Raw genomic sequence first — 24,791 nt, 5'->3', positions numbered from 1 at the left:
ACGAAAGGGCAACTATCGCTTAACTACCTAAGACCTTTCATTTACAGTTGGCACTTGGATCGCCCAGCCCTTATATGAGCTCCTTCTTTTTAGTAGACCTCCTACAGTGATTCCATCCATGTCCTTGATTTTCGTGGGTTAGTTAGTAGCAAGTCGTCAGTGAAGGCGTCTTCTTCAGATACCTAGCTTCCTATCTTCAGCCGCCGGCGGAAACCTGCTATTGTGGCACGAGATGATGGTTAGTATGAGTTAATGGTGGGTTGATCAGGCTGTTAGCTGCCGTCGCTTGAGCCGGCTAGTGGCTAGAGTATGTTCAATCGTCGCTTGAACTGCTGCCATATCTGGCGACAAGTTGTCTGAGTCTGCGTTCGATTTTCCTCCGAAGTGCAGGGCCAAGTTGCCTGTCTTGACCCCGGTTAGCGTAGGGCTGGCTGACGGCTTGTATTGCTGTCTTGTTCCTACTCAGCACCGCGATATGGGTGTATCGTAGGCGATCCGGTAGCGCTTCCAGTGCCCGGCAGAATAAGCGGCTAGCTTGGCTGTAAACGGGTTCTGCTCCTCTCTGATGCCGAGTGTTTCCGCGATTGTGATCAGGCCTGCGCCCTGCGCCCTGCGACGATGGGACCGGAGTCCGGATAATGGCGCCGCAGCCAACTGTCTCGCTGCTGACCGAAGTGCTCGTCACCACAAGAGTCAGCGTCCATCGGTTGCCGATTTCTACTACCTCCATGGTCTCCTCATCCCCCAACCGTTCAATCCTTTTCTCCCATGGCTGTGTAGCGTAGGGGTGGATCGTCTCCATCCTGTCGGTTGGGATGGTCTCATAGGACGTTGCGATCCGCTGGAGTGGTGAGGCGAACCGCTTCATCAAGCGAGTCTGGACCTTCGTCAGGGGGTAGGTTTCGGGCAAGGTCCTCCCTCATCTTCACCCAGAGGCTCGTCGCCCGGCTTGAGAGCCGTTGACGAAACGGGAGGATGCCGGCTTCCGCCTCCACTATTGCCGTCGCTACTGTCCGAAACGCTCCTACAATAGCCTGCGAGCCCACCTTTTGTGCCCGTCTGAACGGTCGAGCCATAGTTTCTCCACAGACATGCATCCATACGTTCGATGCAAAGTCTACCACCGGTGCCACTGTAGCTATAAAGAGTTGTCTCGTAACTGCCGGGGTCAGCCCTTGAAGCCCCCAAACAATCCACTCCTTCCGGGAAGCCACTCGGCCGGCCGTGGGTGTGCCTTAACGACCCCGTTAGCCTTTTGCTCCGCAAGGAGACCTTCCCACAGGAGTGTCTCGGCCCCGGGCAAAGCCGAGACGGTGCCGCCCCGTATCCGGTACGGGCCATACGGTCGCGTCGTCCGAGTTTGCACCTTAAGCCGGCCGCAACTGCACTCCAGTCTCTGAGCCGACCGACATGCGCCTCCGTCCTCTCGAGCCACCGTGTCGTCTCCGCAGGTCTCAAGTGCAGGGGCTACTACGCCGGCGATACCACGTCGTATCGGAGGGACGTGGCATCTCGGTACACCGGACACACCGGCGATACCACGCCCGAGGGCGACCCAGGTACGAGCTGGGAACGCATCCGACATACCGGTCCTTTCCCTCCTCACGACGGCCCAGGTACGAGCTGGAAACGTAGCTCACCCGCTGCCTTCTGGTCACGACCACGGTGCTACGGCCCACCGGAAACCCCGGGTGCAACCCCAAGCCCAGCTTCCCGTTACCGCGACTCGTCTCCGACTCGCAGCCAACCATGTCTTGCAGACCAGAGGCGCAGAGTAACCGCCACGCCGGCACGGCTACTCGCACTCTGTCCACTAACCCAACCCATGTCTGCCGTGTGATATTCGATCGCGGTGCGCTGTGTCCTCGGGATCGGTTCGGCCGCTTTTCTTGTGCTCGAAGCTTAACAAGTCTGCTGACACCATGTCAACCCGTCGGTCTTAACAACTTCCATTACGCTCGACTAGAGCACGTAGGCTTGTCCCAAGCCCTCGCCGGGAGACGCGCCGATGCTTCAGATGCTCGACCCGTCCGCCTCCCGAGCCCAGAGCCGGATGGGCCGGAGGGTGTCTTGTCTCTTCATTGACGTCAATGAAGAGTCGGATGGTTTTCTTACGCCAGTATCCCCCATGTAGCTTGTTGGCTTCGGAAATGGCGTGGGTGGTGCGGTGGTCGTTGATCGCGTAGTCCGTTTGTAGGTTCGAGAGTGCCGATGAAAACTTCTCACAGCACCGTCCAGCCGCGGTTCTCGACCGCGCGCGACGCACCGCCACACCCACCACTCCTACTGACACCGGACACCACAAGAAGGTCTGCCACGTCGTCCTACTGCCTTTTCAAGCAGCATCCAGTGTGCTCACTGGAGGCCTTGCCCCAGCCATACAACCAAGACCGCAGGCCACTTATGGATCAGCAGTTGGCTCGGGCCGGCCACTGAGCCGTCCCTCTGGCAGAAAATCGCCTCTAAAACAGCAGCATCCTCGCCTTTCTAGCCTAACTTCGATACCTGAGGCTGCCACCTCGCGCACGCGGACCGCTGTCAAGTTCACTATTGACTCGAAAGGCAGAGCAAGAGCTGAGATCACAATGGTAGTTGATGACCCGACGATTGACAACCAGCAGAGAAGACCGGTGGCCCGGGAAATGCTACGGAGAGAGAAGAGCTGGGAATCGTATGACGACGAATCTTCAACAGACGACGAGCCGATCATCATCCCCAGCCGAAATACCTCTCTTGCACTACCTGATCCCCGAAGACCATCTTCGGCTTCTATCTTTCACTCGTCCAGAAGAAGTATCAGCGGACACAGCTCGAGCAGTTTGGAGCGTCTGTCTCGTGTCTCGTAGCATGACGCCGAAAATGAAGCGGAGACCGACATGAACGAGGCGCAAGGAAAACATCGGCTCGCCACCATCCAGTCCTCGGGCGTGCAATTTGGAGCCGATTCCTCCTCGAGCCTGCCGATCGCATTCGCAAATTGACCGTCGTTGTCTCAGTCCGGATTGGCTCCGGATTGGTCCTTGTTTTGGTAGGTGACAGCGCGCCAGGAGACTTTTGTGCAACCCAGACATCCCTGACTCCTGGCCCGACCACACACTTCCGCTTCAGCGAAGCTTCCTAGAAACCCCACCCCCTAGCGAGCATCGGTGGTTGCTGGAAGGTACGTCATAACCCAACTCATCCTGGAAGACCGCCTGGCAGCTTATCCAGCGTATCCGCAATACACATGTAAACATTGTTGACCTGATAGCTTGTGAGCGCCAAAGTGAGGGACAGGGTACGGTCAAAGCTTTTCCCACAATGGGAAAGCTGAGGGAACATTCTTTGCAGTCCGGCAAAAATTTCCTTTACCAGACGTGGGGAACAACGGAGAGACGAATCTTTGACAGTTGTTTCGACGTCTGACCTGACCCAACGGCAAGAGGCTGATCGGCCCCTTGTCAAACTGACGTCACCAAACTACTGTTAGTCCTTGTGTAAACAAACATTCTTGCATCTTGATCTAAAGCAGATCGGGCGCCACAGTGGGGCGAGACGTAAAACATCAGACGTAGGGTCACGGAATGAGCACACGGCCACCTTTGGCTCCTGTTGAACTATGTGTAGACCGATGACGGGTGTGTGGGATGACCGGGGTGCCAGGGCTAGACTCGTTGGAATTAGGAGACGAAATTGGCTCCTGCAGCCAGATCTGGCGTTAGCGTCTGGCACTTGCATCCTGCGGACTGTTGCCTTGTTTTCTGCTCTTCGATAGCCGTATGGACATATTCTTGGAAAGGACGGATTCTATCTAGGTTCGTCGTCACACTGAAGTCTTACACACAGAACCTAACAGCTTCTTCTTCATTCAACCTACAGTTTCAGATATGGCCTGGTCTTCAAGCCAGATCGGCTTCTTAGCTATCCTTTCGATCCTGAGCGTTGTATTCTATCGTCGGTCACCGAACGCCCCCCCACCTACGGTATCAGTTACTGCGCTGGTAAACGGCTTTTCAGTGGGAGGTGTCAAGAACTACCGGATTCAGGGCGTACCTGCCGACTGGCACAAAGAAAGGTTGCAGTCTTTTTTGGCAGGTCATGATGGTTGTGTCGATCCGGTTGTCAAATCACTTTCCCTGGAGGCTCATGGTCGCTCGAAAACCGGCATAGTCACTTTCCGCAGTGGGATTCAGCCGTCAAAGTTTCATCCCATGGACTCACACGAAGAGGATATTGGGATAGAGGCCATGATTTCTACTATCAGAGCCAACCTCGTATCGACATATCAAGATCAACAACGGTGGAAGGAGATGGAGGACCTGGAGTTGCGGCAGATGAAACTGAATCAAAGTGACCTTGGAGGGGAGCACCCCGACACACTCACCAGTATGGCCAACCTGGCATCGACCTACTGGGACCAAGGCCGGTGGAAGGAAGCTGAAGAGTTGGAGGTGCGAGTAATGGAAATGAGCTTGATCGTGCTTGGAGAAGAGCATCCCGACACGCTCATCAGCATGGCTAATCTGGCATCGACGTACCAGAGTCAAGACAGGTGGATGGAAGTGGAGGAACTACAATTGCGGGTGATGGTGACGCGAAACAGGGTACTTGGAATGGAGCATCCCGACACCCTCACCAGCATGGTCAATCTGGCAGTAACTTACTGGGAACAAGGCCGATGGAAGGAGGCCGAAAGGTTGAATGTGCAGGTGTTGAAGACAAGTTCAACGGTGCTTGGTAGGGAACACCCTAACACGCTGGTCAGCATGAATAATTTAGCCCATGTCTGGATGGACCAAGGCCGTTCTCAGGATGCAATTACTCTGCTACGGAGTTTCCTTGTTACTGCTAAACGGAGACAAGGCGCCACTCACCCAAATACCTTGTCTGCTTTGAGAACACTCGGCAGGTGGGAGCGGAACAACTCAAGGGCAGAGAATGCAATTGACGGCGGTGAATCAAATTAACAGAGCAGATTTTGTATCAAGACAGTAGAATCTACCGAGGAACGCTAAACAAATCCTGCTTCCAGATCAACTTGTCCCGCCACTTCCGGTGCAAGAAATGCCTAACCCAACGAAGAAAAATGCACCTGGCAACCTTCCTGACAGATCTTCAGTATGGTCACCAGCGGTACACATAACACATGGAGATAAGTGCGGTTGTATCACTTAGTGTCATCTGCTGGAACTGTGGTAAATCTAGATGACCGAGTGGCATCTGTCCTTTGTAGGGCACTCCTAGCCCGACTATGCCTTTTGGCGAGAAGCGAGTGTATTGGGCCAGTTCTATTTGAGCGATGGTCTCCCAGGTTATGTGAAAGTGCCATGAGCCGCCACTGAGATAAACCTACCTCAATCGCTGCCTATTGTGCTGCCATCTGGGGCTCCCGCCCTGGGACTATGCTTCCTTCGTCACGATGCCGCTGAACTTCTGCAATCAGTGCTTGGATTGCCCATGAGTTTTGGACACAGTATACTCACCAGAGATTGCGAGAAGCGGGGAAGCGCGCTTGAATGTTGGTTTTGGAGCTGCAGGTACCCTACTTACGATGTGCGCTTCGCATAGTTCAGCGGCCTCATACTCCTTCTCTGACACTTGATGACCTCAAGTGCGATGCTGAGCTTATGATCGAGATAATCAATCATGCATGGTCTTGCTGATTTGAGGATCGTTGGAGAGATCAGTGTAGATGTTTCGAAAATGCCTGTAGATCGCTTGCAGCTTTTGAAACTCAAGATTCAGGATTTCCATCTCGAGCCATTTGCCATCCTCATCGCCCAGCTTGTACGCACCGAGACTGACGCCGAGATGGCCCGCTCAAGAAATCCCATCGGTCCAGACTAAACCCATGAACACAGCAAGAACCAAAAGTTTAAAACCCAGGAGAGAATCGAGCAAAATACCTGCTCGTGGCCACAAATGCTTCTTTGGGCGCAATGCCACCCGGCTCATTTAATTCCCACTGTGGTCTTGTCTCCAATTGGGAAGGCGGCTGGAAGCGTATCGATGACTCATCGATACGCTTCGAGCTGCCTTCGACGATGAGCAGCGAGTGTATTTGTGGCCGACTCTATCCGCAAACGTATTCGATCCAGCCCTCTCTTTTCGATTATTGCGCACGCTCTCCCACTTGTGCATATAGAACATGTGAGTAAACCCAGTAGCTCACTTACCGAGGCGAAGCGCCAGGGTGGCGATTTGAAGTACTAAATCGAACCCGCATGCAGATGTTTAGTCCCATTCGATGCGTGGCATGCGTAGCATCCGAGACAGATCCATACTCGAACTCTGGCTTTTTCGACCAGAATGGTTAATACAACATATTTTTGCTCCCACCTTCTCAACACCTTCATTTTGACCCTTTTGTCGGTATTCATCTCACGGGCCTGAATCTCGACTACTTGATAACCCAATGCTGACACTTGAAACTTTTTTTTTGTACGACCAGGAATCGGAAGTCAGCGAGCTCTAGTTGACAACACCAATTACTCAGAAAACCCCCCCGAAAAAGGACTTGTGGATTTCGAACGCATCGGCCGACTTCCAATTCAACCAACCCACTGCCACTGTTCCCGCCCTTGGCTATCAGCCCTCGCAATTGTCAAACCATGAGCAATACGACGCTGCCACCCGATACATTCGGTTCAACACGCTCGGGCTCCTTGCCCGACGATACCAGGCGGCCCCTAATTATCGGGGTTGCTTCAACATTAACAGGGATCGTGGCCGTTTTTCTAGCAATTCGAGTATACATCAGAGGCTATCTGTTGAGAGCATGGGGACTCGATGACTCGATGCTTGTCTGGTCCTGCGTGAGTCAACGAGCCTCCGGGTCTGCGGTTGACGATCACTAACCGATAAAAGGCCCTTCTCATTGCTCAGAGTGGTGTAGTAGTGAACCGTCAGTCACGTCGACACACCTCCCTTTTTATGCCTCGAAAGTTTCGCAATTTACTTACGCATTGTCAGACGCAATATATGGATGTCTGGGAGAACACGTTTGGAATCTGACACCAGCCCAGTTAAAAAACGACAGCCATGTAAGAGCTTGTTTCTTTTTGAAGACATTTGCTGTCGTGCTTCAACTGATCGACCTCCCAGTTCATGGTCCCCTCCGTCCTCATGTATCAAATTACATTCGCATGCGTCAAAGCCGCGTTCCTCCTCCAGTATCGACGGGCCTTCGCCTTGCCTCACATCAAAACTTTCTGCGATGTTTTCTTGGCAGTCACATTCGTAATCATGAGCTCGACTCTGATCGCAAGCGGCCTGATTCTGAGGGTATTTCTGCAGCCATATTACGTCCCGGTTCCGACGGAAACAGGTTTCCTGAAATTCAGCTATGCCAACGCCGCAATAAATCTCGTGACGGACATAATCATTTTTATGATACCCCTAGCTCTAGTGCGCCGGATACCTCTCGAAACAACGCAGAAAATAGGCTTAGTAGCCAGCTTCTCGGTCGGAATTTTGTAGGTGGACTGACATTCGCTACCTTACTTTGTGTTCCAGTCCAACAGACGCCCTGACCAATTTTAGTACCAGCGCAATTTCGATCCTGAGGATCTCCAGCCTGTCCACGAGCATCAACACCATCGATATCAAGTACAAAGCTGTTCCGCTGGTCTTACTGAGTCTTGCCGAGCCGACCTCTGGAATAGTCTGCGCTTGCGTGCCACTTCTTCGACCACTATTGTTCCGACAGGGCGCATCATTTTCTGGCACAAATGGCTCATCCAGGCCCCTTTCGGGAGACACCGGCAGTTGTGGAGGTTCAAGGGATTTGTCGACCATCAAGCCTCCGCACTCGCCGACAAGTCCGGAAATACCAAGATGATTCGCAAACTTAAAATCAGTGGGAGTTTTGAGGGAGATGTTAAAGGACATTTCTTGGGTGAACAAGTACCTACCTTTTTCTTAGTCTTAATACCTACTTATAACCACGAAATCGCAGCCGCGACGCGACGACGTAATCCGCCACTTTCCTTTCACAACAAACCATGCCACCAACTAGCAAAGAATCCCAAATACAGCTTGCTCTTCAGGCTACCAGAAACGACCAAAAAGTAAGCGCTCGGGCTGCAGCTAAGATTTACTCAGTGCTCTAGGACATTGGATCGTCGACTGAGGGGCAGCGCTGCCGTCAAAGCAATCAAAGCAAATATGGCCTCGTATTTGATTTTGGTTCATTGGCTACCTGCGTTTGATTGATTGGTAAATATTGTGTTTATCTGACTCACTTGACTGGTGAGCCTATTCGCAACTGTCACCAAGGCTGACTGCCCCCCCCTTCAGCCACTGTCTCAAGCACTGAATCTTTTCGAGGAGAGCTGGATCCATAGTCTGCCTCTGCGAAGTGAGGGCCAACTTCGATGCGCTGAACGCTCTCTCGCAGTCTGCTGACAGTGAGGGTATTGCCAGAATATCAACAGCCATCTGACTAAGGCGAGGAAACTGACTCTGATGCTCAAACCACCACTCAATAGGCTCACGTCCAGGCTGCCTCTGAAGCTGTAGATAACTCTCCAGTTCATCAGACTCCTCGTTATCGCTTTCCTCAACCACGGTTGCTTCAGCATGTACCCATTCTTCAAAGCTGTCTGGTTCCCGTGGTGGTTCACGAGTCTGGGCTGGGAATAGCCTCATCGCCCTCTCCTCTGATGGATACCATCAGTTGAAGTACTCTGCGAGAGCCAGCACTGCGTCTGACACCCAAAGGACTTGCCGATCGGATTTTTAAATTCACTTTTCACCCCTCTGGCCGAATCGCACCTAGATTCCCAACGACTACTGCTTCTGACGTTGAACGTACTGTGCTCCGGTTGTCAACACGCCATACCTTGGCTTTTTTGCAAGAAACTGCGCTACAGCGTAGCAGCCTTATCTTCAGATAATTCTCTCTTACAATCTGGTATGCCCGACTTGATCTATGACTACCAACTGACGTGATCATGCGTTTCAACGCTGAATCACGCATTTCTTCGCTGAATTTCCAGAACATATTGCAGTTTCTGACTGGCTGTTTGATGCCAAAACCCGCAACTTTACATGTAATGGATTAGGATTTACGTGTTGTGACGTATTAATGATTTCTTCGCCTTTCCCAATCGACCTCTCCTACCGTCCCACTTGCTTCGCCATACTAGGTGCATCGACTGCCCTCTGACACTATCTCTACCATAAGGGATAATCTCCACACGCACTCCGCATCTCAGTTGGTGCATAATGAAACGTCGTCTATCACTATTTTTTTACCTGCTATCACAATTACTACCATCATTTTCACCAAAATTGAGAGATCTCCCAGTGATTCTGAGGCTTCCGATACTTTGGGCAGCTCCGCACGGAGCTGTATATACACTGAACCCCGGCTGGAGGACTTAGCTGCCGGCTGTACGCCAGATAGTCGTAATTAGTTACAGCATAGTCCGGCCCTACGAGCCTCTGGCTGAGCCCAGACCTCCGGGCTCCTTGTCAACCTTTCCATGTACAGGTTTGAACTGCTAGATACAGGAGCTGCCGGGAGCACCGCTTGACCTCTTCCTTTGATGTATCCCCTAAGACCTCGTTAAGCAGTAGACCTGTTGACGGAGTAGCAGCACAGGCTGAAGGTCTACCGCCACCTCGACTACAACGAGGACAGAAAGCGAAAGCGCAACTGTGTCTATATGTGCGGGCCGAAATGGTTGTGAATTTTGGATTGTGCTGGTGAAGGGCAATGTCGATGTGAGCCGTGTTCGACCAGTCCACTTTTGGAAAATTTACGAGAAACCGGGCAAAGTCCGACCTCGCACCACTTTGTGCGAGCAACGTACGCCACTTCGTACACCCGGCACGTGCTGTGTGCAACGAAATCCCTCAGGTTGTGTTAATCAGACATCTTTATCTGGGTTCACAACAACTCTAAGATTATCCAATAAGCAGTACCACCACCAGCCAGCACGTTGGTGGGTTGACGAGATGCCAGACAGCTATGGGCAAGTAGGGCTGCCGCATCATTCTCTCGCCCTCCAGAACTCGGCATGCCAAGGGCCACTCTTCACCGCCTATTGGCCGCCTGATCAGGCCATGGAGACTTTGAAATGTACCATTAGCGTTTCAACCACGCTGATGCTGTTACAGCCAGCTGCTGCGGGGAGGTTAGGTTAAGCAGTACCTCGTGCCTCGTCGACTGTTACAAGACGGCTCCAACGGCAGCGCTAGCTAGACATCAACTCCCCAAGAGTCGCGAGCTAATTTGTCCTACAGACACTTCAGAACGACACTTCAAGGGACTGCTAACAACCTGCAAGAGTTTTAGAGCCTTCTTTGATTTAACACAGTCCCTTCTCTATGACCGGCATTGATTAAGGGCATACTAGCCCGATTACCGGGGCCACCATGCTGATTTTCACGATCGATGAACCATCATCCAGTTGATTAGTGACTTTAAGGACGTAGTTAGTGCAAATTCAATATAGGTAAAGAAACGAAAAGGTATTAAGGTGTGGACTAAATACTAGAGGTTAGTCGCAAAGGGTGTAATCCGGCCTCATGCCAAGAAATCTGGCTCTATTGATCTTGTGCTTCCATCGACCGCGGCTTGACCCCATTTTTGCTAAGGACTGGGTAAAGCCGATAAGATCCATTAGTAGATGTCTAGAAATAGTTATTGGCCGAATCAAGTACTATCAATCGGCTATCTGGAGTAAAATTGTGTAAAATCGGCCTTGGCCAAAATGGGTTCCAACCGCAGTCAATGGCATAAGAAAAATTAGCTGGGTGATGAGTTAGGGCTTGGCCCAACGGCTTATCCAAGTACTCCATAAGACTTCAAGATAGAGCTCAAATCCTTGAGTTTCACCGGCTTCGTCAAAAACAAATCCAATCCACTGCCAAACGCCTCGTTCTGCGACTCACCCAACGCCAATCCTGTCAACGCAATGATTGTCGCCGGTTTCAGATCAAGCACCCGCTCGTGCGCCCTGATCTGCCTCGTCGCCTCAAACCCATCCATAACCGGCATGGAAACGTCGGTAAGAATGTACTTGCACTCGAGTGGTTTCCGCTTGTACGCTTCAACAGCCTCCAAGCCATTGGTTGCCGTGTGGTACTTTCTCCCAAGCTTGTTCATATAGGTACAGAGAATCTTGAGATTGATCGGGTTGTCTTCCATCAAGAGGAACTCAACCGCTTTTTTAGTGAGCGAAGGGGACTTGAAGAGCTTCGGCCGAGCAGCTATTGTTTCGTGCTGCTTTGGGTTTGATGCGAGAGTTGTGTTACCCGTCATCGATGGCCTCATCGAAAAAGGAGGACTCTCCAATTGATGGATGTTGATCATGCCTTCAACCATGATTTGAGCCGGTGTTAGCGGCGAGTCTGGTCCGGAGCTTGTCCAATCTGCCTGTGCAGCTGCCCATCGGTCGAACACTAACAACAGCACCTTCGCAAGTTTCCGAGGACCGGCACTAATTGGGGTTGTCCATTCAGCAAACTAACTCGCTTGATTCATGGGTGTGGGATACATACGGTTGAGAGATAAATTCAGCAATCCCCTTATGATCGTTCCTTTCTAAACAACGCTGATGAGCGACGAGAGCGTTAACGCACACGGCAACACATGGGAGCTTCGAGAGCACCTTATCTTTGGACCTCTGGGTAAGCGCGTCCTCGGAGACCAAGACCATGTCTGAAACTGATTTGTGTTTTTGCGAGTTCGGGATAACTAACCTCCAGCCGAAGCCAGTTTCGACAAATGCTCTCAACCGTAGCATGGCTTTCGTGACTGTCGCCGTTCACCAATGACATGATGCCTTCGAATCCGAGTAGGCGAATGCGAAGACCTGATAGCTCCATGCACTGTTGGAGGAACAGATCGTTGGCAGCATGAAGCGGTTCGTTCGCTGCGGTTTGTACAGGGATCGAAAGAGGCAGCGTCACGCTGACGGAAGGACCGAGCCCGACGCGGCTTTGAACCGACATGCGACTGCGGAGTTGGGAAGTTATTCGCTTTACCAAGCTAAGACCGAGGACAGTGCCGGGGGCTAGAGGGCCCTCTTTTGCGGAAAGAAACGAAAGAAGAGAGAGAGAGAACGGAATAGCAAGAGGGCAAGATGGCAACAGAGGAAGATGACAAGGGGCAAACGGAACGAGTCCAGAATCCAGTTCCATCAAATCAATACTGACGTATGTGAGACAAGCGAATAGAACCCAAGCAACCTGGGACTTGGCCTTTCAATAGTTTGCGCTATTGTCGAGATCGAGCCGTGAGTCGTGCGAGGGCCCAACATTGAAGAGTTCAAGCCTTTTAGACATGTCCAAGAGGTCGTCGAGGAACTCGACATATTGCGTCCCCGCCCCGAGGGAGACTGAAGTCATCAACAAGTGCTGCACCGCTGCCACAGTACAGATGCTGTCTTCGACTCGGGCCTCCTTGTTCCTCCTGGATCCTGTTCTTCTGGAACCAGGGACAAACGGTGGCACAAAGGAATTTCAGGATTGTAGGGGGAAAGAAGATGCGCTGTGTTGCCTGCGCTGCTCCAGGGACTTATCCTCGTGCTTAGTTTTGAGGGCGGCAAATCGAGTAACGTCTGGGCCGGCATCGTACTCACACATTGCACGGCCCATGCTGGCACACAAGAAGCACATGGGACGCTGGCCATCGCACTTTAATTTCTCCCGACGACATGCATAGTTGCCCTGTCGCTCGTCCAGTTTATCGGTCCTGCAGCTGGAGGTGATCTTCGGGACCGCCTTCACATCGGCGCGACATTCCAGGCTCATAGGGTCGTAGCCGCATTATTGGACGAGCTGGGGAACAATTGGAATGAAAGAGACGTAACTAAACATTCACACCGACAGATGCTCTTTTCTTATTGGGCATAATATTCACTGTTTTTATCGGCTGGCCAGGGATGTCTCAGCGGCTGATGTGACATTCCTGGCCGGGTTATTTAAGCGATTTGTCACCGACGGCAACAGCAATCTGGACCAGTCCTTCTTGGCTTATTTTACGGTTCAAGGACTGCTCGTCTACGCGTCCATACTATCCCAGGATATTCGAATGTTACAGAACATGTCGGAGCAAAACTGTATAGATCATTCGGGTCCACGAACCAAGAATGCGTCGCGAGGTCACGTAAGCGAATAGTAGTTTCTTATCCCTTCTTTGGTCGCAGTGACAACTCCTCGAAGACCTTGGGCTTGCTACCGCCATCAAATCACTTCCTGCTGACATCTTGTTCGAGTAGCAGCTTCAAACTGACAAACCTGCTAAAGCGACACGGATACGAGACAATCAACGACGATCACGCGCTCGGCGAAAAGAGCTCATCAACGAATTGCAGCGAAAGGTCCAGGAATATGAGAGGCAAGGCATCGAGGCATCTTTGCCGATGCAGACGGGCGCCAGCGAGGTCGCCGCCGAGAACTCGCGTCTGCGCGCCTTACTCGCAAGCCGTGGGCTGTCAAATGAGCAGGTCGACTCTCATTTGAAGACTTTTGATCATGATAAAGAGGGCTCAGCTGCGAGATCTGCCACTACGACCATGGTTGCCGTTTTCAATACGGCTTACCCAGATGAACCCTTGCGTACAAGACTACCTCTAGCTCGGGAACACTTAAGCAAGACGTTTCAGACACAAGCCGACAGCTGGGAACAAGGCAGTCTGGACGGGGGAAAGCTTGACAAGACGCTGCTGCCATCGTTGCTCACATTGACGCGTTACTCTGTCGTTCGACAGAGCTCGCCGCCGGACTGGCTTGCCCTTCTTCTCGATGCCAGTCCCAAACACCCTAGTTATAAACAGAGCTTGTCTTATAGCACCTCAACCCACTGCACTGGCTGCCTCTAATCCATGATTGCTTGGATTTTGCTTCTTTGCTCCTTCGACCAATCTCGGCTGTCATTCCAGTCTGAAGAAGCCGTCGAGATTGCGAAACACCAACATAGGGTTCTTCAACGCGGCAGCCTCTTCGCTTTTAGAAACACGGAAATTCCAACAGTATCAATCATGTCGACTACAGCGTCCACAGTGGCGACGCCCATTCCGACGGGCAGCAGAGCCCCTTCGCAAGGTGGCATTTTCGAGGGCCTGAACCCGTCCGTCTTCAACCCCGCGGACCCAATCGTCATGTTCATCATTCAGGCCGTCATCGTGATCTCCCTGAGCAGACTACTGTACTGGCCTCTGAGCCTGATTCGACAGCCGAGAGTTATAGCGGAAGTTGTCACCGTGAGTCTCAATGAAATTTCTTAACTTTTTATCACCACGTCGTCGGCGCCGCCCGCGACATAATACTCAATATGAATCTGACACGGACAACTCAGGGAATTCTTCTCGGACCTTCTGTCTTCAGCCGCATCCCCGCATTTACTGCAGCCATCTTCCCCAAAGAGTCCATGGCACCTTTCCGACTCGTAGCCCAAATCGGTCTTGTTCTCTTCCTCTTTCTCGTTGGCCTCGAAATCGACCTATCATACCTCCTGCGAAACTGGAGAACCGCAATTTGCATCGCAACCTTGGACATGGCCATACCCTTCGGCATTGGTGTTGCCTTGGCCTATGGGTTGTACAATGAGTTCCGCGATGACCCAGGTCTCACACCCATATCCTTTGGATTATTTGCACTCTTCATCGGCATAGCATTCGCAATCACAGCTTTCTCTGTGCTTTGCCGAATATTGACTTCCCTGAAGCTACTCAACACCGCCGTCGGAGTCATCGTGCTGACTTCCGGAGTCACCAACGACGTCGTCGGCTGGATCTTGCTTGCGCTGTGTGTCACTCTCGTCAATTCTGGCGCTGGAGTGACAGCCTTATGGATATTACTGGTCTCTTTTGGATACTGTCTGTTGGTTGCCTACGTTGTGAGGCCTGCCTTCATGTGGGTGCTTCGTCGGACAAAGAGCTTGGAGCATGGTCCCTCGCAAGGGATAGTCTGCTTGACTCTAATCATGGTCCTGGCGTCCGCATCTTTCACAAAGATTATTGGTGTCCATGCCATCTTTGGAGCCTTCATGATCGGCCTTATTTGCCCCCACGATGGCGGTTTCGCCATCAAGCTGACGGAGAAGATTGAAGACCTAGTTTCGACCCTCTTCGTGCCTCTGTTCTTTGCCTGGTCCGGCATCAACACCAACTTGGGCTTGCTTGATACTGAAAAAACCTGGGTATACGTTGTCGCCGTCATTTTCTTGGCGTTCTTTTCCAAGTTACTCGGAGGTAGTGTGGGTGCGCGAATGAACGGCATGGTCTGGCGTGAATCCCTCACCATCGGCACTCTCATGTCCTGCAAGGGTCATGTTGAGCTGATCGTTTTGAACATCGGTCTGCAAGCCAAGATTATCAGCACAAGGATGTTCACCATTTTTGTGGTTATGGCGCTTGTTACCACTTTTACCGCCACCCCTCTTGTCATGTGGCTTTACCCTCCGTCTTATCAACAGAAACTGGAGTTGTGGAGGAGGGGCCAGATCAATTGGGACGGCACCCCAACTCAGAAGGACGACGTCGATAGCAAAGAAGATGACGATCAGAGAGAGCCTGCTAGCAAACTGCTAGTGTATCTTCGCACGGATGGTCTTTCTAGTCTTTTGTCAACCATATCTCTTTTCACCAGCGGCCAGGACACTGCATCACCCCAAAGCTTGTCTCCCGAAAAGAGTTATCACGGTGGAGAAAAAGGTCTCGTCGAGCATGCTGTGCAAATCCCGGAAGAGGAATCACCTCCGCAGGAACTCCTTCGAATCCACGGCCTACGTCTGGTCGGGCTTAGCGAGCGCAACTCTTCAGCCATGAAGGTCTCGGAAATCGAAGGATACGCTGGCCAGGATCCAATCATCAAGGCTTTTGGTACATCCGCCATCAACACAACAAGAGATGTTGTCATCTCTGGTCAAATTACCGTTGTACCCGAAGACTCCTTCGCCGATACATTAGCCACACAGGCTACCAAGCTGAACAGCGACCTCATCGTCGTTCCATGGAGCGAGACTGGCACCATCTCCGAGATCCCTTCTTTCTACAGTGCAACCACGAAGGGAGTAGATCCTATCGGCACCGGCGACTTCTCCAACCTCATGGCCAGCGTCTTTGACAAGGCAAGGCTTATCTCGGCAGTGGCTACATTTATCGACTCCACACTCCTCGGAAAAGCCGACAGCTCAGGCACAGGAGCCAAGAAGCCAAGGCACCTCACCAGGCAGGTATCTGGCATCAACGTTTCTGACACCCAGGGTATTTCAACCGTCAGGTTCTTCTCGGCAGAAAGGCGAGGCAAGAAGCTGGTTCGCGTCCTCTACACGGGCGCTGCCGACGACATCTACGCCGTGAAACTCGGAATCCAGCTCGCACAGAACGAGAACCTCGAGGTCAACATCGTCGACGCCGCCGACGCCGATGACGAGACCAACATGCAGTTCCTACGGATCACGTCCAACATCCATAGTTCCGTCGCCGGACGCATCACCTTTAACAAGGTTACATGTACTGTCACGAAGGATATCACTTCCTCAGCCATCGTTGCCGAGTATTTGGCTCTTCAAGCTGGAGAGAAGCGGGATACCACATTTATCCTCGGCCGTTCCGACGTATCTCGGAAAGCTGACCACAGGACTGCAGGAGAGATGTTTATTGCCGATCCGCGGAAGACGCTTGGGTCTATCGCTCTTGGTGTCTTGATGGAAGTAAAGAGAATTGGAGTTGCCAACGTGAGCTTCTTGGTCGTGCAGGCAAAGCATACCGCCATGGATGGGCAGGCGTTGCAACGCTAATCGAGTACACGCTCGAGTAGTGAATGGTTGAATCAGGTGGCTTTTGGCAGGAGCAACAGGAGCAAGACTCAATAGTGTATCCCGTAGTTTATTTTCAAGTTCTTTTTCACTTTCCAATGCAGATGATTCATTTCTCCAATATTATTCTCCTTCTTTTCCTAGCACGAGAAGTGGGAATATTGCAACAAATATACATGTTTTTGATGAGATCCCGTAATTGCCTTCACATCATGAGTCTACCACCTACCAGCCGGAGGGGATCGGAGTACCTATGGGTTATTGTCGGAACATTAGCTGTCCGGTCGCCGGCAGAATGACTCGTGTGCCCGGAAGGCGACATATCGGCCTCTAACGGCGGTGGCAATAACCTCCATTCTTATTCCCCTCACGAAGCAATATCATAAGTAGACCAATATAACGAGTCTTCGTTGCTTCACCTCGCCGTATATACGGATACCTGGTATAGTTACCAACACTTGCGGATGCGGAAGGCGTCCGATGCAAGATGTCAGTCAGTGTTGAAGTCGCTTCGTCTGGACTCGACGTGCCCAGTCGACTGAGCTTTTGTCAGGCTAGCGAGGCAATATTGTGTAAATTGACCTAAGTAGATAAAACGAATGTGATACTGCTAACGTGGCCGGACATCATCTTTATCCAGCTTTGGCTTAGTAATGAATGCACTGATACGAGGATAAACCTTACACCTGCCTGACACTCTCTATGTCGGCGGCAACGCTCGAACATCTTCAGTGCCTCAAGAACTGGCTCCGTCGGGGCGCAATTTCCCTTGGATCAGCCTTACCGCCGCCCTCAGAGATGTCGACCAAGTCGAAAGGATACAGAACGCCTCCAAAGACCGATATATAGGTTGGCGCCCGCAAAGTGGGCGGCGGCAAGGCGAGTGGCGGCAAAACCGAGCATTCCATGCATTCAACGTTAAAAGGTTCAAATTGAACCAAGCAAATCAAACATTGAGCCAAACAAGCAAATCGGTCGCTCCGAGGGCATCAAATAAACAAATAGGACCATTGGATTTGATTTGTTTGCTTTGACGGCAGCGCTGGCCGGATGGGCCGGACGGTGTCCTGTCTCTTCATCGACGTCAGCCAATGTCAAGTCGGATAGTTTTCTTACGCCAGTACCCATCGCGTAGCTTGTTAGCTTCGAAAACGGTAGTGGGTGGTGCGGTGGTCGTTACTGGCTTGGTGCGTTTGTAGATCTGGGGGTGCCCGCGAAAAAGTTTTGACGGCACCATCCATCCAATCGCGGGTCTCGACTGCGCGACGCACCGCGCCACATCTGCCGTTCCTACTGAGGGGTGTGTCAGACCTGGACATCGCATATCCGAGTCATGCATTCATTCAACCCATGCTCGATTCCAATTGCAATGAGGGATACAGGCATTATGGCTATGGGACCTTGTTCTGTTTCTTGTTTTAGATCAGACAAGTGTCAACAACACATCACTTGCTTAGCAGGCAATAGACCAATATGCCCAATATTGCTGGCTGCCAAGTTAAGGTTGGTTGAATTACGTCCGTGTGGGACGCTTGTGTACATAGGTTCTTCGGCTCCGTTTTATTCCGTCTCTTGGTCAGCCCTTCCCTGAGCACTCTTCCCGCGTTGGGCCCAAAGAGGTTCACGGGTATCCGTGAACCTAATATTTCAACGAAAGATAGCGAATCGCTGCTTGTTTGGCGCAGAGTCGCGTGGCATGTTGCACTGAAGGGCAAGACCTTTCATTCGAGTAGATTGTCGCATCTAGCTGCACACAGTCTCTTCGTAGGCCCACATGTAATTTTGTTGCTCGATATACGAATTCCCTCCGAAATAAACATCCCCGTTCGGTGGTCTTACGCCGCATTCGGTGGCCACTAGACGCATCCGCGTGAGCATGCGGCGGTAAAGCTAGTAGGCGATACCTCTCGATCGCGACACAATTTACCGATTTCAGGTGTCTTGGAATCCATCCCCTTTGGAGCCACCGCTCCGTCTCCCCGCATGGGCATGGAGGCGTGGCACGTGGCCCTAGCCCTGATGGTACGTTTGGAAGTGCGAGTCTGGACTGTCTAGGAAGCACACTAGACTGCAGCTGGATTCGACATCGAGATTCGGGTCCAATCCATGCAAAGCAGACTGGAATTCGCTCTGTTCCAACCCCTAGACCTTTCTCGCCTGAACAAACAATACTTCGAGTCTTCTGCACTCCCATCTTCACACGCCCTGCTTTCTCCCGCCAACTCTTCTGCTTCTCCCTATCGTTATTGCGCCTGCAAAAAGCCGAGCTGACTCTCTCTGCCTAGTCCGCATCGGTGCCTCATACCTCAGAGCTCGGGTCACTTTCACTCGATTCGCTACCGCGACGCCAGAAAACCGAACATATCATCTCGGGGCACAGCTTTAAACCCTGATCATGGCGCAACTTGAAAGTATATTCGCAGAGTTGGGTATCATACAGTATGTTGGTATCTTCCTCGAACATGGATTCGACACGTGGGAAACCATGTTCTTCTTGAACAAATTCGGGACGAGGTGGTCAAAGGCAGTGGAGTCGAGAAAATGATTGAAATTCAATGGGCAAATCGGGGAAACGGGGTGACGGCAGGAAAGCTAGCATGCACAAGCAAGCCCAAGACAAACCAGATAGGGTCCTTTCACTGGCAGGACAATGCCTATAATTGCGACACGGTGGCGAATTGGCCGCTCGATGTTACAAAGGGAGAACACGGCTTGCAGTGTGCGAACGCTGATGGAAGCCAGGAGATCTGCAGTGCCTCCTCTGTCTGCCTGACTGACCTGGACTGCCAGTCCGAAGAACCCCTTTTCGGAGTAGACAGGGTCACGGCCCTTTCAATGAGTTGAACCCCTCCATGTCGGTGGTCCACTAATAGTGGATCATCAGCTTCGCATGCAACACGGAGACCGTCATTGTTAATTGGTCAGCCTGAACACTTACTGGCCCTTCGGAAGTTGTTCCGTGCTCCAGATGGTGTTTTTGGACCAATCATCAATTAAAACGACAACTTAATCTGCAAAGAGTGGAGTTCAGTCTACCTGTCCCAGTCTTCAATCCCGCCCCACCTCCGCAAACACAAGAACGCCCATTGCAGGATTATTTGACGGGGTTTTCTGAACTGGGGGCTTCGACTTCGCCACGTTCACATCGCTCCTCCGGACATTGGCCACTAATTACGTGACTTGCCCATAGTTCTCCCGTTCCAAAAGCCAAAATCTTTATGCCGTTTTCCTGCATGCTTAATTCTCTGCCCGCCCAGTTCCTTAAACCCGGGGGGGGGGGGTTCCTTCAGGCTACATCAGTACCAACCGATCCTTAGGTCGAAATACAGTGGCGAGGGGGCATACCGGCATCACCATCCTCTAGCTAACGCTTGACAATGGTGTTGGTGGAGTCTGAGAACGTGATCTGAGAACATGATCCTCAGGATGACTTCCACTTTTGTTTTGAAATATGGCGCTCGTTTGAAGGAGTGAAAGCTGACATCTGGTGACACTTCGCAAGCGATCCTCTAACTCACTGAGTCCCTCCATGACATGACTGTCGAAGTCTTGGTTCTCAACCGTCCCAAGATCAATCCGACGGCGCTTTGCCGACGAGGATACCTCTACCAGACCAGCATCTGCGAGGCGCATACCGGGCCAAGTTTGATTAATGGGCTCTTTGGTGTCCAATTGACCAATAGATCGGCGGGGAGCAGGTTTATCAGGGGCAAACTTCGCAGATAAAGATGTAAGAAGTCCACTTGGGGCAATAGACTTCTTGTATTCGGATGCAGCCATGTAGACAGATGCTTTCAAAGTGTTTGGTGCACAAGACACAAATTGGTAGGCAAGGAATGAATAGATGTTCAGCCCTGGGAACAGGCGGGTATTGAGGGGTAGGTGCTGGGTATCGTTTCACCAATTTGAAGTGCTTTTTTCGGGGGGCGAGCATTATTTAACTATTGTGCTTCAACCGCGTTTTTCTTCCAGGCAGGTTTATGACGTCAACAATCAGCGAGTGGACGTGCTTGTCGGACATCCTAGATCAAGACACCTATCCAATTGACGTATTCAGATGTTGCTCGTTGGGAGAGTGAAAAACAAATACTGGCTCTTGGGAAGCCGGAACCGATTGCAGAAGGAATCATCATGCCCTATCACACAACCCTGTAGTTTCCCAAGCCCGCAGCCTGCTTCGCCTTCGTGGTCTGTATGCGCGGAGTTCACCGATCAAGCTCTCGTGCCATCTGAGGCTGACCCACCGCCGCTTTTTCATGAAACCATTATCTCGCGGCCGTCATACAGGAATGCGCCAATCTCTCAAGGCAATTAGTACGCGCGCCCCAGTTCGGTCTCGTCAAGTCATCATTAAGTTGGCGCTTAAAAAAGACCCCTTTGTATCTGGGATCGTCCGCTGTCCATCTCTGCGTGTGCCTCTCCGTCCGGCATTCCTTCCGGCTTCACTGTTTCCGCGGAGCCTGATCGACAGCCTTCGTGTGAGGTGAAAACATCTATGTCATGTCTAATCGTGTCCATTAAAACAGTCCGGGCTGAGGCGTCGAGTTTAGAAACGGCCGGTTTTCTGGTGTCTTGCTATCAGTCTTAGAAGCTCAGAGGGAGTTGAGGACTTGATCATATTACAAAAGCTCGAGAAGAGAGGATATGTCGTCCAGGGACATGATTGGGAGGTGCATGTCGACATCTGACTCTCCCGAGGCGGTCTGGTCCGGCTGGTCGGAGGCCAGTTGCATCAACAAGTCGGCGTTCTTGATGAACTTGACGAGGTCTTCGAGGTCCGTTTCGATGTTGGCGGTGCGCATGCGGCTGATGAGTTCGACGGACTCGGCCGCTGAGCGCATCGATAGCAGGCGGAAGAGTTCTTCGAAGAGGGTGACGCGGCGCTGCAGTTCCTCGTACTTGGTTTTGAGAGCTGCAAAGCGAGTAACGCTTGGGCCGGCATCGTACTCACACCTTGTACGGCCCATGCTGGCACATAGGGAGCACACGGGACGCTGGCCATCGCACTTTAATTTCCTCCGACGACATGAGGTGCAAGCAATCTTTGTATGGAGACGGCGTCTAGGAGCACTTGAGGAGATTCCGGTAGCGGATTGCGGGGTCGACCCCTGTTCTGGTGAGGCGCCGCTGGCTGCTGACGGGCCTGCGGGTAGAATCTGTCGCTGAGGTTTCATCGTGACCTTGAGCGCAGGGAGAACACGGGCAGGCCTGGCGGGCGACCGGGATCGCCAAGGACTGACTGGTGATAGGAGTCGCAGGCGTGTAGTAGCCGGGACGGCGTGATCAGCGCCGCTCGCCAACAGTTATCGGAATAGGCGTGCGGATGGACGAATCGAGGGAGAAGGAGGGCAGAACCTGAGCCGGAGTCAGTGCCGGAGCGGGCCGCAACCACAAGAGCAGCTGATCCGCTCGCTTCGCTTGGATGGTCTCGATTGTCTACGGCGGAGCGCGTCATACTACCGACCTATCGGCCGTGAGGATTTCTTTTGTCTTCTTCTTGGAAGGTTGTCTCCCCGGGTGTTTCTCGGAGTTTCGAGTCTTCTGCTTTGGAAATTGTCCCGTCGTGTCGGTTTGGTCGACTCGGTCCCTGAAGACGTTGAGATGCTGCCGCATGTGTGCGGATGGAATTGCTTTGGAGGGAGGCCTGTCAGGTAAGGGTATGACGAAATGGACCGAAAGGCCGCCGCAGCGGTGGCTGCTGCTCTTTCTTTTGCCAAACTCCCGCGCTCAGGTGCAGCAGTCGCTGGGTGCTGGTGCTGGCGATGGCGCTGGGCTTGGGGGGGCTCGGATTGTTCCGGCGCCGTCGGCATGCTCACACAACGGGCCTTCCGGCGATTGTGAGAAGACCGAACTAAACAACATACCCCGAAAAGGGGAAAAAAAGAAATGAAACAGATGCCTCTAACAATGAAAGAACAAAAAAACCAATCAAGGCTTAAAGTTAAGCCTTGTAGAGTGGTCCAAGTCCCATGGACTCTCGTCTGGCGGTAGTGGCCAGGCCAGGCCATCTGCTGTGAGCATGCAGCTATGGCATCCGTTCAGCTACGGCCAAGGCAAGGAAGCCGCAGCAAGCCAGCTAGACCTATCGAAACTTTGCTAAAGCGTCAGGCACCCTCTGCCTGTCGATGTCAGCAGGTCCCTTCCCAGCGACGGAGAAGCCGTTTTTTGAATAGACGAAGAATGCGGCCAAGCAGGGACGTGGGAGAAAAGGAGGAGCGAAAACACAACTCAGTCGACTGGGCACGTCGAGTCCAGACGAGGCGGCTTCAACGCTGACTGGCATCTTACATCAGACGCCATCCGCATCCGCATCCGCATCCGTAAGTCTTTTGGTAAGGACATGTCTCCCTCCGAACAGACCGCTGGCCTCGTGCTTGTGCTTTCCGTTGCCTCGAGCGCCCTCCTCTCAGCACCGCCCCAGAGCAATGCGGTATCAGACGTCGCAATGCTTCTCTCTCGTTTTCGTGTCCAGCTTCATGTCGACGGCGGCAGCATTGCGGGGGCTCGGTGCCCGTTGTAGCCGACACTGCTGGCCGTCCTCGCAATGTACCCCTGGATCATCTCGCAGTCGCAGTTGCCATGATCGAGAATCTGGTTCCTAAGCGCGAGCACCTCGTTCTTGAGAGCAGTCACGCAAGCGTCCAGGTACACGCGTTTCTGCGTGACCTGCTTCTCTTTATTAGCCAGTTCCGTCTCGTACTGCTTCGTCTTCTCGCGGCAGCGCTTGGCGGCCACTCGATTCTTGACGCGATGTGTCTTCTTTCTTTCCGGGCTTCGCAGCGCCCGAGAAATGTCGCTGTCTTCGCCCTTGTTATCGCCTTTGACACACGAAATCGGGGTGACGGGAAATGGTTCGCTGCCAGCTTCAACGCGTGCCCTCTTGGTGCGGTGTTGGGCCGTCGACGAACGATGCGGTTGCGGTGGCTCTTCTACCGATATCGTTGCTTTCTTCTTCGTTGTGGTGGCCCTAGACTCTGGCTCTGGCCGGGTTCGACTGCTGGTAGCAGGCTTCCAGGCTGCGTCCATGGCAAGAGGGGAGGCAGCCGGTGTTGGACATTGCGGCGGCTGGCTGAAGACTGCTGGTTGCGGTTGCTGGAGATTTTGCAGAAGCTCTTGGTACGAGGACCTGTCTTCGGACCGTGTCGCCCAGCTGACAGCCGAGTAACCCGGCGTCGTCGTTGTGGCCGCCTCTGACGACTGATAGCTGGGTCGTTCCACCTCCCAATAAATCGAATGTTTCGATCCTGCAGAGTTGCCAGGAGAGACTACTGGCTCAAAAATATAGTAATCCGGTCCAGTCCACTGCTGATAGAGATGGTAGTCGTCGGTGGGAGACAAGAAGGGCGTCTGCTCCGGCAGTGACATGTCATAAAGAGATAGGGACATGTGTCGTGCATCGACCAGCGGGGCTAAGCCGGGATAACCAGACTGAGCCATTTGATCCCTGACGGATGGGTGTTAGCTGACTTGTATTCCTGGGCTGAACCGCGGCTGTGGGTGAGAGTCGCACAAATATAGGATAGTAGACTCCATGAGCGGGCCGCCTAGGAGATGATCTCGAGTTGGTGCTGCGGAAGCAAACTCGAAATTGGGACCCTCGCAAAAGCTGTGTTGGCCTCCTGACGGACAGATTTGATGACTGAGAAGTTATGAGGGATCAAGATAGATGCGACGTGGTGGATGGGGCAGAGAATGGGTTCGGACGAAGACCATGAGTCGCGGCCAGTTGCTGTCGTACAGGTACAAGTCCGAAGTTAAACAGTGTGAAAAGTTACGGGCAGCAAATAATCCAGGGGTTATAAGAGGTGATGACGAAGGACTGGGGGGCGGGCGAGGGCATATTTGACCAGACCCTGGTGGCCAGGAAAGGGTGTGGACATGCGAGATGGGCACAATGGGTCTACTGATCCGCATGGGAGCAACAAGGGACGAAGGAGAGGAAGGACAAGGAAGCGACTGCCCACCCAAGGCGTTACGATAGCATTCGGACCGACTTTGGTAGATGCTGCAGATACTAATCCAACATTACCATGCTCTA

General features: G+C 52.4%; 7 protein-coding genes across 7 annotated transcripts; 4 read left to right on the top strand and 3 right to left on the bottom strand.

The window, feature by feature from the left end:
• Window positions 1–3,608: 3,608 nt before the first annotated feature.
• On the top strand, window positions 3,609–5,908 carry CDEST_01280 (Putative tetratricopeptide-like helical domain superfamily). The gene has a single exon (XM_062917439.1). The coding sequence runs from the start codon at window positions 3,867–3,869 to the stop codon at window positions 4,944–4,946; it is 1,080 nt and encodes a 359-aa protein (XP_062773490.1). The 5' UTR covers window positions 3,609–3,866; the 3' UTR covers window positions 4,947–5,908.
• A 309-nt stretch (window positions 5,909–6,217) lies between these two features.
• Window positions 6,218–7,905, top strand: CDEST_01279 (uncharacterized protein). Its single transcript, XM_062917438.1, has 4 exons — window positions 6,218–6,798; window positions 6,847–7,022; window positions 7,084–7,454; window positions 7,522–7,905. Exons 1-4 carry the CDS (start codon window positions 6,591–6,593, stop codon window positions 7,817–7,819), a joined length of 1,053 nt encoding a protein of 350 aa, XP_062773489.1. The 5' UTR covers window positions 6,218–6,590; the 3' UTR covers window positions 7,820–7,905.
• A 2,866-nt stretch (window positions 7,906–10,771) lies between these two features.
• On the bottom strand, window positions 10,772–11,943 carry CDEST_01278 (Putative signal transduction response regulator, receiver domain, CheY-like superfamily; the record flags this gene model as incomplete). Its single annotated transcript, XM_062917437.1, has 3 exons — window positions 10,772–11,429; window positions 11,491–11,691; window positions 11,768–11,943. 3 exons carry the CDS (start codon window positions 11,941–11,943, stop codon window positions 10,772–10,774), a joined length of 1,035 nt encoding a protein of 344 aa, XP_062773488.1.
• A 1,093-nt stretch (window positions 11,944–13,036) lies between these two features.
• CDEST_01277 (uncharacterized protein) lies at window positions 13,037–13,814 on the top strand (the record flags this gene model as incomplete). Its single annotated transcript, XM_062917436.1, has 2 exons — window positions 13,037–13,099; window positions 13,212–13,814. The coding sequence occupies 2 exons, from the start codon at window positions 13,037–13,039 to the stop codon at window positions 13,812–13,814; spliced, it is 666 nt and encodes a 221-aa protein (XP_062773487.1).
• Window positions 13,815–13,973: 159 nt separating this feature from the next.
• Window positions 13,974–16,735, top strand: CDEST_01276 (Putative cation/H+ exchanger, sodium/solute symporter superfamily; the record flags this gene model as incomplete). The annotated part of the gene is made up of 2 exons (XM_062917435.1): window positions 13,974–14,195; window positions 14,291–16,735. 2 exons carry the CDS (start codon window positions 13,974–13,976, stop codon window positions 16,733–16,735), a joined length of 2,667 nt encoding a protein of 888 aa, XP_062773486.1.
• Window positions 16,736–19,254: 2,519 nt separating this feature from the next.
• On the bottom strand, window positions 19,255–22,617 carry CDEST_01275 (Putative zn(2)Cys(6) fungal-type DNA-binding domain-containing protein). Its single transcript, XM_062917434.1, has 3 exons — window positions 21,377–22,617; window positions 20,099–21,317; window positions 19,255–20,037 (listed from the first exon to the last, which is right to left on the bottom strand). The coding sequence occupies exons 1-2, from the start codon at window positions 21,925–21,927 to the stop codon at window positions 21,116–21,118; spliced, it is 753 nt and encodes a 250-aa protein (XP_062773485.1). The 5' UTR covers window positions 21,928–22,617; the 3' UTR covers window positions 19,255–20,037; window positions 20,099–21,115.
• Window position 22,618: 1 nt separating this feature from the next.
• CDEST_01274 (Putative basic-leucine zipper domain-containing protein) lies at window positions 22,619–24,611 on the bottom strand. Its single transcript, XM_062917433.1, has 2 exons — window positions 24,264–24,611; window positions 22,619–24,197 (listed from the first exon to the last, which is right to left on the bottom strand). Exons 1-2 carry the CDS (start codon window positions 24,284–24,286, stop codon window positions 23,228–23,230), a joined length of 993 nt encoding a protein of 330 aa, XP_062773484.1. The 5' UTR covers window positions 24,287–24,611; the 3' UTR covers window positions 22,619–23,227.
• Window positions 24,612–24,791: the final 180 nt, after the last annotated feature.

Source organism: Colletotrichum destructivum, chromosome 1 (assembly GCF_034447905.1).
Source record: "Colletotrichum destructivum chromosome 1, complete sequence".
NCBI lineage: Eukaryota > Fungi > Ascomycota > Sordariomycetes > Glomerellales > Glomerellaceae > Colletotrichum > Colletotrichum destructivum.
The sequence above is the reverse complement of the archived record's forward strand: the minus strand, read 5'-3'. Positions and strand labels throughout refer to the sequence as shown.

Excerpts from the sequence above, each read along its gene's own strand:
- CDEST_01280 (XM_062917439.1), top strand. The coding sequence starts at position 3,867 with ATGGCCTGGTCTTCAAGCCAGATCGGCTTCTTAGCTATCCTTTCGATC.
- CDEST_01279 (XM_062917438.1), top strand. The coding sequence starts at position 6,591 with ATGAGCAATACGACGCTGCCACCCGATACATTCGGTTCAACACGCTCG. Across the intron at positions 6,799-6,846 it reads GCTTGTCTGGTCCTGCGTGA|GCCCTTCTCATTGCTCAGAG; the intron begins GTCAACGAGCCT and ends AACCGATAAAAG. Across the intron at positions 7,023-7,083 it reads AGTTAAAAAACGACAGCCAT|TTCATGGTCCCCTCCGTCCT; the intron begins GTAAGAGCTTGT and ends TCGACCTCCCAG.
- CDEST_01275 (XM_062917434.1), bottom strand. The coding sequence starts at position 21,927 with ATGAAACCTCAGCGACAGATTCTACCCGCAGGCCCGTCAGCAGCCAGC. Across the intron at positions 21,318-21,376 it reads TCCTCTCTTCTCGAGCTTTT|AAAACCGGCCGTTTCTAAAC; the intron begins GTAATATGATCA and ends GCAAGACACCAG.
- CDEST_01274 (XM_062917433.1), bottom strand. The coding sequence starts at position 24,286 with ATGGAGTCTACTATCCTATATTT. Across the intron at positions 24,198-24,263 it reads GAGTCTACTATCCTATATTT|GGATCAAATGGCTCAGTCTG; the intron begins GTGCGACTCTCA and ends CCCATCCGTCAG.